Source organism: Saimiri boliviensis, chromosome 10 (genome assembly GCF_048565385.1).
Source record: "Saimiri boliviensis isolate mSaiBol1 chromosome 10, mSaiBol1.pri, whole genome shotgun sequence".
In the NCBI taxonomy this organism is placed as follows: Eukaryota; Metazoa; Chordata; class Mammalia; order Primates; family Cebidae; genus Saimiri; species Saimiri boliviensis.
Window position 1 is genome coordinate 33,802,983 of NC_133458.1, and position 14,788 is coordinate 33,817,770.

Sequence of the window (14,788 nt, forward strand, 5' to 3'; positions counted from 1 at the left end):
TTTTAGCTGCAACACAGTTACACAACTTCTGAGTAGTTTTCTTCTTCATCAGAAGAACTTGTCCACTAAAAATTACTCACCCTCATATTCTTTGTGTGTGTATATGTGTGAATAGATGTGAATAACAGAAAAGAAGAAAAATATTTTCTATCTCTTGTACTTTCCTTCTTAGCAAGAGTATTCACAGATCTTTGATTTTAAAGTAAACAAATAACCGTATATACTTTAATAGGATAGTTTTAAAAGAAAATACTTGGTACTGTGCTTGAATTAACCTTCTGCTATTTAATACCTAAGGACGTTGAAGGGAAAGAATGCTTTCCTGGATTCTTTCACAACCGCAAGCCTGGCCAAGAAAAATCACACAGTAGAGAAAAGGAATTGGAGGAAGGAAGCATTCCTGGGATGAACCCATCAATAGGAAGCTTGTTTAATTCATCATCCAAAGAGGGACACTTTTGAGAATGAAAGGGGGTACTAATCAGAAGGGAAACCTTACAACAGCACTGTCCTAAGAAAACTGGGGCAGATGACTATCCTACCTATTAGCACTCAAACAATACTAAAATTTGTATTGAAACAAAAGACCCCAAATAGTTAAAGCAATCTTGAACAAAAAGAACAAAGCCAGGAGCATCACATTACCTGATTTTAAAATATACTACAAAATAATAGGAACCAAAACAGCATGACAGTGGCATAAAAGCAGACATGTGGATCAATGAAACCATAGACAAGTCAGAAATAAATCTGTACATTTACAGCCAACTGATTTTCAGCAAAGGTGTTAAGAACACACAATGGGAAAAGGAGAATCTCTTCAATAAATGGTGTTAGTAAAACTGAATTTCCACATGCAGAATGAAATCAGATGAATATTTCTAACTACACGCAAAAATCAACTCAAAATGAATTAAATAATTGAATGTAAGACCCCAAACTATGAAACTGCTGGAATACAAAACAGGGGAATAGCTCCATGACATTGGCCTAGGCAATGATTTTTTTTTTGGATATGACCTCAAAAGCACAGACAACAAAAGCATAAATAGACAAATGGGATTACATTATACTAATAAAACTTCTTCACTGCAAACAAAATCAACAGAGTGAAAAGACAGCCTATGGATTGGGATAAAATATTTGCAAGCTATTCATTTGATAACAGGTTAATATCAAAAAAATATAAGGAATTCAAACAATTCAATAGGAAGAAAGCAAATAACCTAACTGAACCCTGAGCAGAAGTTTGGATAGACTTTGCTCAAAAGAAGGCATACAAACGGCCAACAGGTACATGAAAAAATGCTCGACATAACTCATCTGGAAAATGCCAATTAAAACCACAGTGAGACATTATCTCACATTTGTTGGAATAGCTATGATAATAAGTGTTGTGCAGAATGTGAACACTGCAGAAATGTAAAATAGTACAGCCATTATGAAAACCAACATGGCATTCCTTCAAAAAATTAAAAATAGAACTATTGTATGATTCAACAATGTCATTACTGAATACATACTCAAAGGAAATATAATCAGTATGTTGAGGAGATGTCTGCACTCCCATGTTTGTTGCTGTACTATTCACAATAGCCAAGATACGGAATGAAACTCAGTGTCCATCAACAGATGAATGTATAGTGAATATATGGCATGTGTATACACATACACGAACACATACACAAAGAGAGAGCAAGAGGAAGGATGGAATACTGTTCAGCCATAAAATGAAGAAAATCCTGTCATTTGTTACAACATGGATGAACCTGAAGGATATATGTTAAGTGAAATAAGCCCAGGACAGAAAAGCCAATATCATGTGATCTCACTCATGTGGAATCTAAAAACGTTGATCTCATAGAAGTGGAGACTGCACTTGTGGGTTCCAGGGTCTGGGGAAATTGGGTGTGGGGAAATTGGATGTGATGTTTGTCAAAAGAAGGGAGGAGAGGGAGGATCCAAGATGGCTGAATAGAAACAGCTCCAGAGTGCAGTTCTCAGTGAGAACAATGCAGAGGGTGAGTGCTCACCACATTTCCAAATAAGTTTTCACTGTCCACAGACCAGGAGATTACTGGGCCGAAAAATGCCATGAGTTTTCAGCACGAAGGTTTCAACTGATACCAGGTTGGCTCACAGAAACTCACACAAGTCTGGGCAGCTGTTTTGACTGGTGCCTGGAATGCCTGGGAGACAGAGCTGCCCATTCAACTGAAAGGGAGGGGGCTGAGACAGGGAGCGAGGTGATCTGGCTTGGTAGGTACCACCCCGACAAAACAAGCAAACTGAAACGCTCTGGATTGAGAGTTTCTCAGCAAGCACAGCTGGACCCAGGATGGTACAGCTCAGTGGGGGTAAGGTGTCCCCCACTACCAAGGCAGTCCAACACTACTGAGGCAGTTCACAGAGCAGCTGGGCAGAGCCTGCAGCAGCTCAGCAACACCTCTGCTAGCAGACTGTGACTAGACTACTCCATATGGGGCAGGACATCTATGATAAAAGGCAGCAGCATGACAGGAACTTATAAACAAAGCCGACCTTCTTAGGACAAAGCACCTGGGAAAAGAGGCAGTTATGAGTTCAGCTGCAGCAGACTTAAAAGTACCTGCCCAGCAGCTCTGCACAGGACAGTGTAGATCCCAGCACAGCACTTGAGCTCCTATAAGGGACAGACTCTCTCCTCAATCAATTCCCTGACCCCCGTATAAAGAGATTCCTCATATGTGAGAGCTCAGGCTGACATTTGGCAGGTGCCCTTCTGGAACGAGGATAGCAGAGGAAGAAACCAACAGCAACCCTTGCTATTCTGCAGCCAATGCGGTTGATCCCCAGGCAATCCGGGTCTGGAGTGGACCTCCATCAGTCCTGCAACAGAGGGGCCTGACTGTTAGGTGGAAAACTATGAAGCAGAAATAGCTCAACATCAACAAAAAGTACAGCCACTCAGAGACCCCATCCAAAAGTCACCAACTACAAATACCACAGGTAGATAAAACCACTAATATGGGAAGAAACCAGCAAAAAAAAAAAAGGATGAAAACACCAAAAACCAGAATGTCTCTCCTCCCCCAAGGGATCACAGCTCCTCCCCAGCTAGGGATCAAAGATGGAAGGAGAATGAATCTGATGAATTAACAGAAACAGGCTTCAGAAGGTGAGTAATAACAAACTTCTCAGAGCTAAAAGAACATATGCTAACCCAATGCAAAGAAACTCAGACCCTAGATAAAAAGTTAGATGAGATGCTAACTATCATAAACAACTTAGAGAAGAATATAAAGGACTTGATGGAGCTGAAAAACACAGCACGAGAACTTCACAAAGCATAACACAAGTTTCAATAGCTGAATTGCCAAGTAGAAAAAAGGATATCAGAGATTGAAGATGAACTCAATGAAATAAAACAAGAAGGTAAGATTAGAGAAAAAAGAGTGAAAAGAAATGAACATAGCTTCCAAGAAATATGGGATTATGTGAAAAGACCTAATCTACGTTTGATAGGTGTACCTACCTGAATGTGATGGAGAGAATGAATACAAGCTGGAAAACACTCTTTAGGATAGTAACCAGGAGAACTTCCCCAACCCAGCAAGGCAAGCCAACATTCAATTTCAGGAAATACAGAGAACACCACAAAGATATTCCTCAAGAAGAGCAACCCCAAGGCACATAATTGTCAGTCACCAGGGTTGAAATAGGGAAAAAATGCGAAGGGCAGCAAGAGAGAAAAGTCAGGTTACCCACCAAGAGAAACCCATCAGACTCACAGCAGATCTCTCAGCAGAAACCCTACAAGCCAGAAGAGAGTGGGGGCCAATATTCAGCACCTTTAAAGAAAAGAACTTTCAACCTAGAATTTCATATCCAGCCAAACTAAGCTTCATAAGCGAAGGAGAAAGAAAATCCTTTATGGACAAGCAATTGCTGAGAGATTTTGTTACCACCAGGCCTGCCTTACAAGAGCTCCTGAAAGAAGCAAGGAAAGGAACTAAACAAGGAAAGGAACAACCAGTACCAGCCACTCCAAAAATTACCAAATGGTAAAGAGCATTGACATAATGAAAAAAATGTGTCAACTAATAGGCAAAACATCCAGCTAGCATCAAAATGGCAGGATCAAATCCACACATAATAATATTAACCTTAAATGTAAATGGACTAAATGCCCCAATCAAAAGACACAGACTGGCAAATTGGATAAAAAGTCAAAACTCATCGGCGTGCTGTATTCAGGAAACCCATCTCACATGTAAGGACACACATAGGCTAAAAATAAAGGGATGGAAGAAGATTTATCAAGAAAATGGAAAACAAACAAACAAACAAAAACAAAAAAGCTGGAGTTGCAATCCTAGTCTCTGATAAAACGGACTTCAAACCAACAAAGATCAAAAGAGACAAAGAAGGGCATTATATAACGGTGGAAAGATCAATGCATCAAAAAGAACTAACAATCCTAAATATATACGCACCCAATACAGGAGCACCCAGGTACATAAAGCAAGTTCTTAATGACCTACAAAGAGTCTTAGACTCCCACACAATAATAGTGAGAGATTTTAACACCCACTATAAATATTAGACAGATCAACAAGACAGATAATTAACAAAGATATCCAGGACTTGAACTCAGATCTGCTCCAAGTGGACCTAATAGACATCTACAGAAATCTCCACCCCAAATCCACAGAATATACATTTTTCTCAGCACCACATGGCACATACTCTAAAACTGACAACATAATTGGAAGCAGGTCACTCCTCAGCAAATGCAAAAGAACAGAAATCATAACAAACTGCCCCTCAGACCACAGCACAATCAAATTAGAACTCAGAATTAAGAAACTCAGAGCCCCACAACTTCATGGAAACTGAACAACTGGCTCCTGATGTCTACTGGATAAACAATGAAATGAAGGAAGAAATAAAGATGTTCTTCGAAACTAATAAGAATGAAGACACAATGTACCAGAATCTCTGGGATACATTTAAAGCAGTGTCTAGAGGGAAATTTCTAGCAATAAATGTCCACCAGAGAAGCGAGGAAAGATCAAAATTGACACCCCATTGTCAAAATTGAAGGAGCTAGAGGAGTAAAATAAAAAAAACTCAAAAGCTAGCATAAGATAAGAAATACTAAGAACAGAGCTAGAGACACAAAAAATCCTTCAAAAAGTCAATAAATCCAGGAGCTGTTTTTTTGAAAAGATCAACAAAACAGACAAACAGCTAGCCAGATTAATAAAAAAGAAAAGAGAGTAGAATCAAATAGATGCAATAAAAATTTATAAAGGGGATATCACCACTGACTCCACAGAAATACAAACTACAATCAGAGATTATACAAACAACTCTATGCACATAAACCAGTAACCTGGAAGAAATGGATAAATTCCTGGACACTTGCACTCTCCCAAGCCTAAACCAGGAAGAAGTTGAAACCTTGAATAAACCAGTAAGAAGGGCTGAAGTTGAGGCAGCAATTAGTAGCCTACCAACCAAAAACACACTACAGGTCCAGATGGGTTCACAGCTGAATTCTACCAGATGTACAAAGAGGAGCTGGTACTATTCCTTCTGAAATGATTCCAAACAATCCAAAAAGAGGGAATCCTTCCCAAATCATTTTATGAGACCAACATCATCCTGATACTAAAACCCAGCAGAGACTCAATGAAAAAAGAAAACTTCAGGCCAATATCCATGATGAACATAGGTGCAAAAATCTTCAATAAAATACTGGCATACTGATTGCAACAGCACATCAAAAAGCTCATCCACCATGATCAAGTAGGCTTCATTCTGGGGATGCAAGGCTGGTTCAACATATGCAAGTCTATAAACATAATTCACCACATAAACAGAACCAAAGACAAAAACCACATGATTATCTCAATAGATGCAGAGACAGCTTTTGACAAAACTCAACAGCCCTTTATGCTAAAAACTCTCAGTAAACTAGGCATCAAAGAAAGATATCTCAAAATAATAAAAGTTATTTACAACAAACCTACACCTAATATCATACTGAATGGGCAAAAACTGGAAGCATTCCCTTTGAAACCTGGCACTAGACAAGGATGCCCTCTGTCACCATTCCTATTCAATATAGTATTGGAAATTCTAGCCAGAGAAATTAGGCAATAAAAAAGAAGATATTCAATTAGGAAAAGAGGAAGTCAAATTGTCTCTATTTGCAGATGACATGATTGTATATTTAGAAGACCCTATCATCTCAGCCCCAAATCTCCTGAAACTGATAAGCAACTTCATCAAAGTCTCAGGATACAAAATCAATGTGCTGAAATCAGAAGCATTTCTATACATCAATAACAGAGCCAAATCATGAGTGAACTCCCATTCACAATTGCTACAAAGAGAATAAAATAGCTAGGAATAAAACTAACAAAGGATGTAAAGGACCTCTTCAAGGAGAACTACAAACCACTGCTCAAGGAAATAAGAGAGGACACAAACAGATGGAGAAACATTCCACGTTCATGGTTAGGAAGCCTCACTATCGTGAAAATGGCCATACTGCCTAGAGTAATTTATAGAGTCGATGCTATCCCCATCAAGCTACCAATGACCTTCTTCACAGAACTGGAAAAACCACCTTAAACTTCATATGGAACCAAAAGAGAGCCCGCATAGCCAAGACGATCCTAAGCCAAAAGAATAAAGCTGGAGGCATCATGCTACCTGATTTCAAACTATACTACAAAGCTACAGCAATCAAAAGAGCATGGTACTGGTATCAAAACAGAGATATAGACCAATGGAACAGAACAGAGGCCTCAGAGGCAATGCCACACATCTACAACCATCTGATCTTTGACAAAAAGGACAAAAACAAGCAATGGGGAAAGGATTCTCTGTTTAATAAATGTTGGGAGAACTGGCTAGCCATGTGCAGAAAGCAGAAACTGGATCTCTTCCTCACACCTTACACTAAAATTAACTCCAGATGTTTTAAAGACTTAAACATAAGACCTAACACCAAGAAAATCTAGGCAAAACCATTCAGGACATAGGCATGGGCAAGGACTTCATGACTAAAACATCAAAAGCATGGCAACAAAAGCCAAAATAAACAAATGACATCTAATTAAACTCCAGAGCTTCTGTACAGCAAAAGAAACAATTACTAGAGTGAACTGGCAACCAACAGAATAGGAAAAAATTTTTGCATTCTACCCATCTGGCAAAGGGCTAATATCCAGAATTTACAAAGAACTAAAGCAGATTTACAAGAAACAAACAAACAAACCCATCCAAAAGTGGGAGAAGGATATGAACAGACATTTTCAAAAGAAGACATATATGAGGACAACAAACATATGAAAAAATGCTCATCATCATTGATTATTAGAGAAATGCAAATCAAAACCATATTGGGATACCACCTCATGCCAGTTAGAATGGCAATCATTAAAAAATCTGGAGACAATAGATGCCGGAGAGGATGTAGAGAAATAGGAACACTTTTAAACTGTTGGTGGGAGTGTAAACTAGTTCAACCATTGTGGAAGACAGTGTGGCACTTCCTCAAGGACCTAGAAATAGAAATTCCATTTGATCCAGCAATCTCATTACTGGGTATATACCCTAAGGATTATATATCATTCTATTATAAAGACACATGCACTCGTTATGTTCATTGCGGCAGTGTTTACTGTAGCAAAGACCTGGAACCAACCCAAATGTCCATCAAGAATAGACTGGATAAAGAAAATGTGGCACATATACACCATGGAATACTATGTAGCCATAAAAAACAATGAGTTTGTGTCCTTCATAGGGACATGGATGAATCTGGAAACCATCATTCTCAGCAAACTGACAGAAGAACAGAAAATCAAACACTGCATGGTATCACTCATGGGCGGGTGTCGAACAATAAGAACACATGGACACACGGAGTGGAGCATCACACACTGGGGTCTGCTGTCGGGGGCAAGGGAGGGACAGTAGGGGGTGGGGAGGTCGGGGAGGGTTAACATGGAGAGAAATGCCAGATGTAGGTGATGGGGGGATGGAAGCAGTAAACCACATTGACATGTGTGTATGTACCTATGCAACAATCCTGCATGATCTGCATATGTACCCCAGAACCTAAAGTACAAAAAAAAAAAAGATAGGAGGAATAAGCTTGAGAGGTCTATTATGCAACATAGTGAATGTAGTTAATAACATTTTGTATTTTTGAAAAATGCTAAAAAGAGTGGATATAAAGTGTTCTCAGCACAAATACGATAATGATGTGAGATAATGCACATGGTAATTAGCTAGACTTAGTCATTCCACAATGCATAGATACTTCAAAGCATCATATTGGACATAATAAATACAGTACATACAATTTTACTTGCCAATAAAAAAAATAAGGATAAAAAAAGAGCACTCAGGAGAGTAACTCTGTCTTCATCCTTTTCCAGACCTTTGGTTTTCTTTAGATGCGGAAAAGGGGACAATTTCCACAAATTCAGGGAAGGCAGCTATCAAGGGCAATGCAGATATGGTGCTTTAGCTAGCTGCAATTATAATCTGCTGGGATTCATATGAAAAAACACAAAATGCACATGTGTTCAGGGTAAACTCCATGATGAGACATAAATTTGAAATGCAAATCGAAAGATGGACAAGTTTTCCAAACGGGTTATAAATCCAGGTATTCAGCTTAGGCAAAAGGAAACTATTCGGAAGCAAATTTCTAGACCCAGATTTAAAGATGAAAGGAAAGGTCGGGAAAAGGGTGCTGCCCAGTGCTTCTCAAACTTTAATCTAGATAAGAATCACCTTGTGAGCTTGAAAATGCTGATTGATTCAGTGTGTCTGGGGAAGGGCTTAATGTCCTACATTTCTCACAAGTACCCAGATCATGCTGAAGCTGCTGGTTCATGTACCACCCAGAGGGGCAGAGAGGGGAGGAGTCCAAATGCACAATCTAAGTGTTGATTCTTGAATGAGGAAGAAAGATTTGAAAAGGGGAAGCAAATAGGCAACCTTTTACCTACCAGAGATTTTACTCAAAGGCTGACAAAAACCGAGGAGGTAAGAGAATGAATGAAGTAATGTAGTAGGACTGTATAGAACTGAAAAAAGAAAAGTCAGTTTCTAAAGGAGACCCTGGATAAATGTTGCCATGAAAGAATATGATCCCAATGTTACCAAATATCTCAGTCTGTTAAGAGAAGCCAGAAATTCAGACTTTAACATTAAATCTGCTGATGTGTAAGTCCTGACTCAGATTAAGTACACACACATATAAAACATTGTGAATCAAGTACTTAGAATTGCCTTGCTAGACTTGGCCATCCAAATAATCAAACATAGCCAAAAGGTCTAGAATGTGAGCACAGGTAGGTGGAAACTAACACATAAATGATCTAGGGGTCTGCTGGTTTACCAGCTGGCTGAACCCCATGAATTAGAGTTCAGAGCGTGATGAGGAGCAAGGATCAAAATTCAAATATCAAGAAGGTGTGTAAAGAAGACTTTGGAGATAGAGAATTGATGTCAGGAGGTATTGTGCTAAGACATTATAGTCAAAGTGAAGGTGGATTTCAATGCAAAATGAAGATTCTTCAGTTGTTTTCAATAAACAACTAAAAGTCACTGATTCTTACAGTCTGGGCCAGGTAATAATTTGATTCTTGAAATTTTGCTTTTAATTCTGTCACCAAAGTTGTGCCATCACAGTGGACTATGACTCTCCAGCCAAAGACCCATGTTGGCATATGGCAGTGGGTATACATGGTGAACAGAACCAGCTAGCACACACTATGTATTCTATTTATTTTTTGATGTTTTAGCAGACTCTTATGGATTGGTGTTACAGATAGTTGTCAGAGTGGCTAGACCTGTAATCTGGCTTTATGCAAAGGAGCGCCAAAAGCAAAATGGATTATTGGAAAGTGATCTGATATTGGAATAGTCTTGCCTGCAGTGGAGGAAGTGGGTGGAGGCAGAGGGGCAGATTTGAGAGATACAATGACTGTGAATAAATAGGATTAAAAGAGTGGCTGATTGTAACTAGAGAGCAAGATAAAAAGGGGCCCATTTTATCTCTGCAACCTAGGTTCTTACAAGTAGGATGGAAAACATAGTCATAAGAAGAAACTTTCAGGTTATCCATGTGTTCTCATTAAGAGAAAATGCACAACATTTCTTCCACACTGGAATTTTAGATTAAGCTAGTATTCACCAATTCTCTCTAGAGCTGTTTAGAAACATCCAGTCAAGGCTCAGCTTTGTTTTGTTGTTTTACTGTTTATCAAGATGATAGAAGCAGACTCTGTATGAAACTGTCAACATCAAAATATTTTTATTCTTTCTCCTTTAAATAGATAACACAATAAAGGTATTACTTAATCCTGGCTTATTAAAGATGTCTTTAATAAGACATCTTAGAAACCCACTGGAAGTGTAGAGATGCTGGTCAAGTAAACCCTAAGCCCCATGGACTCACCCTGAGGCAGGTGAATCAGAGAGCAGCAGTGCTAGACATAAATAAAAGCTTAAATAAATAACTTCATTCAACCTAAACAGCCGTTTTTATAAATTTTTCAAATGCAACTCAGAGTTTGCAGAGTAAGCAGTGTGAGAGCAAAACAGCGCCATTTCGTAGCTGCTTTCATTAAATACTCAGAACATTCCAAGTGATTTCATATCAAAGTTGTCTACATAAGTCAAACACAATGATAAATTTTGACCACCTCTTAACAATCCCCTAAAACAGGAACCTATAGTTTTATACCGAGCAAAGCAACGGATTCTATTAAGAGTAGCATTCAGGCTCATGCATGCCACACAACTTGTCATGTCTTTCCTCTGAGACACACTACTTCAAAGATTTCTCCTGGGTTGGTTTTCCCCTTTTAGTTAGAAGGAGAGGAAAACAGGAGTGCTTGGGTCCCACCCCACCAGGCACCAAAGAATGCAGTTAAAAGGCAGGTGTCCTGCCCAAGGGGGAAAGGCTGTAACTTGGCTATTTCCGTACTCTGGAAGTATGGGGGAGTGCATTTTATAGGCCAAATAAAGGTGAGAAAAAAAAAATCTATATACACTAATATGAGAAAGAAAATGGACTAGATGAAGTTATCTTTTCGAGGGAAATGTGAAATAAATGTGATGAATGGGGTTTATTTCTATCTTTAGTTTTCTATGTTTATTAAATTTTGCATCTTAGAACTTCTAAGAAATGACTATTTGAGGATAACTCAAAAATGCAGAGGTCTTGGATCTTCTTACTTTCTCTGTGACATGGCTTTATTAAGCAAACATGTTGGTGCTGAATGCTGATTTCTCTAGCCTCATGATACCATCTTTTGCTTTGCCTTTGTTCTTTCCAGGAAGCAGAATGTGCCTACACACTCTTTGTTGTCGCCATATTTTGGCTCACGGAAGCTTTGCCTCTGTCGGTAACAGCTTTGCTACCTAGTTTGATGTTCCCTATGTTTGGGATCATACCTTCTAACAAGGTAAGTCCTCTTGCCAATGTCATAATCTGATTCCCTGTTTTGTACTGAGATTTCCGTTGCAAAAAGTTATTTTTAAAGGGAGCACTAATCCTGTTGGTAAGGTACCAAACTTTCAACTGTTTCTCCTCTCTGGCATTCTGCATGTGTGTCCACCTTCAGAACGTAAGCTGTGAGTTCTTGAGTCAAGCATGTCAGTAGGAGAAATGCACAGCCCCTCTTCTCTCACCAACATCTAGGCCTGGTGCCTCCCTCTCAAAGTCAGGGAAACTTGTTGGCATCCTCCATAAGCATTTTCTATTCAGTAGAATTCAGTCTCACAGTGTTGTAAAAACAATTTTTGTTTTTAATGAAGAAAAAGTTTCCTTGTTTTCATTCCAAAAACCTGCCATTTCAAAAGACAAAGCCAAACTAACTTTCATGTATATCTCTATTGTGTTCTTGCTGAGAGGAGTTTATTCATGCTAAGAGGTGTTTCTTAGTTCTATACAATCTAAGAGTACCCATCTGAAGAAAGTGGATTTGGTTTCCCAAATGCATTGAAACCAGTCTCCAGCCACCCAGCAAACAACTAGCTAAAACACAGCTGAAACAGTCTCAAGAAAGATGTTAAGTTTGAGATGTCAGTCAGTGCAATTTATCACCTTTGGATTTCTGTCTTCTGTCTGGGTCCAACATTGCTCTCTTGAGGCTCACCTGTCTTTCATTTTCTTTTTAGCTGACCCTTGATCACATTTCTTCCTGTGAAAGGAACTGTTCTCTTCTTTCATGTCCTTCTTCCTGATTTTGAAACCCCAGTCGATCTTTCTGCATTTTCTTATTCTCTCTGCTCCTCTTTTCTTACTGAATTTGCCCCTCCCACCTGACTTCCACTCTTTTCTTTCTAAATGCCATTGATTTGGAAGGGTGTGGCCAGGGCTGTTCCTCTTGCCCCCAGGCTGAGACTCTGCTGCCCCATGAAATCTGAGAGTTATAATCTGTTAAGGTTCTTAAATGCTTCAACATGGAATGGCTCTCAGTACAGGGGATAAATAGAAAAAGAAGGGGTTGATGACTTCTTAAAAATAGAGTGTCAAATTGTTAACCCCTCTTCTATGGGCTTGGATGGTTCTGTGTGCAGAGATAGGTATGTTCAAGTTACACATTTTTCTCTTATGGTTTAATAACAATAAAACTGACTAAATTGACTGTTAAAAAGAGGCTGAAATAGAAGTGAGGTTCACTGGACTCATGGGGCATTTCTGCGGCAAGCTGTTACGGGAAGAGACTTACACACATTAGAGGGAAGCAGGAGGAAAGGGTTCCTAGGAATGACTAGCTTTGTAGGAGCTGCCAATGATGTATGTCTCTGCCTCTTTGTGATGTCTAAGGGCCTAACTAAAGGCAGCAAAATTGTAGGTGCCAATGGCAGTTTGTATCACTCTGACTGCAGACACTAGCCCAAGAGTCTTTATTCCCAGACTAATTTAACAGTAAGAATCTTAGACTTGAAAGGGAATTCTTCTTGGTCAGCTCTCACCCAGAACAGGGACTCCATCTAATATCTCTTCAGATCAGATCATTCAGAAAGTGTTTAAAGGCTTTCTGGATTGTGGGCTTCTAATACCCCTCAAAGAGATATATATTATTTTTGATTAAATGTAACTCATAAATAATTCAGCTTTATTGAGCCCACATCTGAAACTGTCACTGACTCATTAAACTCATTTCTAACATGTATAATTCTATAAATAAGCCTCACTTTTTTGCATGACAGTATTGACTGAATTTGGAAACTAATATCATTTTCTCCTTATTTCTTCCCACCTTGAGTCTTAGTGGTTTCCAGACCTTAACTCTCATCCTCAAATCTGCCATTTCCAGTTCCATCACCCCCACCATCTTCTTTTCTCTTCCTGAAACTATCTCTAGTTTGTCAATGAGACTTAAGAATTAAATTAGTTAAAAAATATAAATTCCATTACACAGTAAGTACTCCATAAATGTTAGCTAATATTTGTACATTCACAAAGTGAATAGATCATTCTAGAAACGTTCTGAGTGTTGCAAAGGTAAATGAGTCTATTGCCTTCCTTATGGCATTTCAGCCTAAGTTTGTTTTAAACTTTATGTGATTCTCTTCACCTTGTGAGTTTAACTGGAACTTGCAGCAAACCATAGTCCTTAGGACTTTTCATGGCAAAAACTGTTCTTAAGACTTGTGATCCTTTTTCCCGACAGAGTAACTTAGCTTTTACTAATGAATTAGCTGACCAAAGCTACAGTCTATTTCAAATGAGCTAGAGAGTTAGTCATAAGGCCTGAGCTTAAAGTTGGATATTTATCGCTGATTACTTGTATGACCCTGATTGTGTCCTTTAATAAGTCTTTTTTATCATCTGTAAGTGGCATATGATAATGCTATACAGCCCATTGTTGTCACAATCAAATTAAATAATGTATGTTAAATAATGATACAAACTAAGTATCAAGCATTCTTATGAGTTTTAATGTTCACAGTTAAGTTCATTGGGAGAGTTTTAAACTGTCAGCCCACTGCAGCATCTCTGAATCTCATATCTGTCACTGAGTAGGATCCCATGTCATTAATGCCCTCATCTAAGTTCAGAGCCCTACACCTCTCTCTTTGGCCACCATAGTCATAACTTTACCTATTTATTAAGCCAATGCTAAAAACTGGTGTCTTGCTGAGCCCATTACTGTATTTGAAGAATATAAACAAATGTTAAACTTTTCTCATATTTGTTGAAATAAACCTGAAATCCTAAAGTATTTAGAGTATGTTCAATTTGATATTTCAAAATGAGTATTAATATTATCATCAAAAATATTTATATATAAATTTTACATATATGAATGTGAAAATACACATGTATGGAAATATAGAGAGAGATGTATTTACTCAGTGATTCAATAAATATTTACATAGTAGTACTCTGTCAGGGATTGGGGGACATATCAATGAATAAAAACAGGCAAAATATGTCTATCTAGGGTAAAGGAGGCAATAAACAATATATCTGATAAACAGAAATATTATACAGTATAGTGAGCTAGAAAGATAATTTTGTGCTATGGAAAAAATGCAACAGGATAATGGGTATTGGAAGGAATGGTAGTTTTAAATAAGGTGGTCCAGGTTAGACCTCCTTGGGATAGTCTTACCTGAATAAAGAGTTATAGGAAATGAAGGAGTTAGCCATTTGAACATCTGGGGAATGAGTATTGCAGAAGGGGTAACACCCAGTGCAAAGACCTTACTGCAGGTACATCTGCAGTGTAACTGGAACAGGGTAATTACAGGG

The 14,788-nt window shown here is 38.5% G+C and overlaps 1 protein-coding gene across 3 annotated transcripts in view; it reads left to right on the top strand.

Annotated features, from left to right (window-relative positions):
* SLC13A1 (solute carrier family 13 member 1) overlaps positions 1-14,788 on the top strand; it is a 96,795-nt gene that overhangs the window by 13,467 nt on the left and 68,540 nt on the right. For all 3 annotated transcript variants that reach the window (XM_003921035.4, XM_074379137.1, XM_010343571.3), the window contains exon 2: positions 11,358-11,486. In XM_003921035.4, coding sequence (XP_003921084.1) covers positions 11,358-11,486 — 129 coding nt within the window. The remainder of the gene's footprint in view (positions 1-11,357; positions 11,487-14,788) is intronic.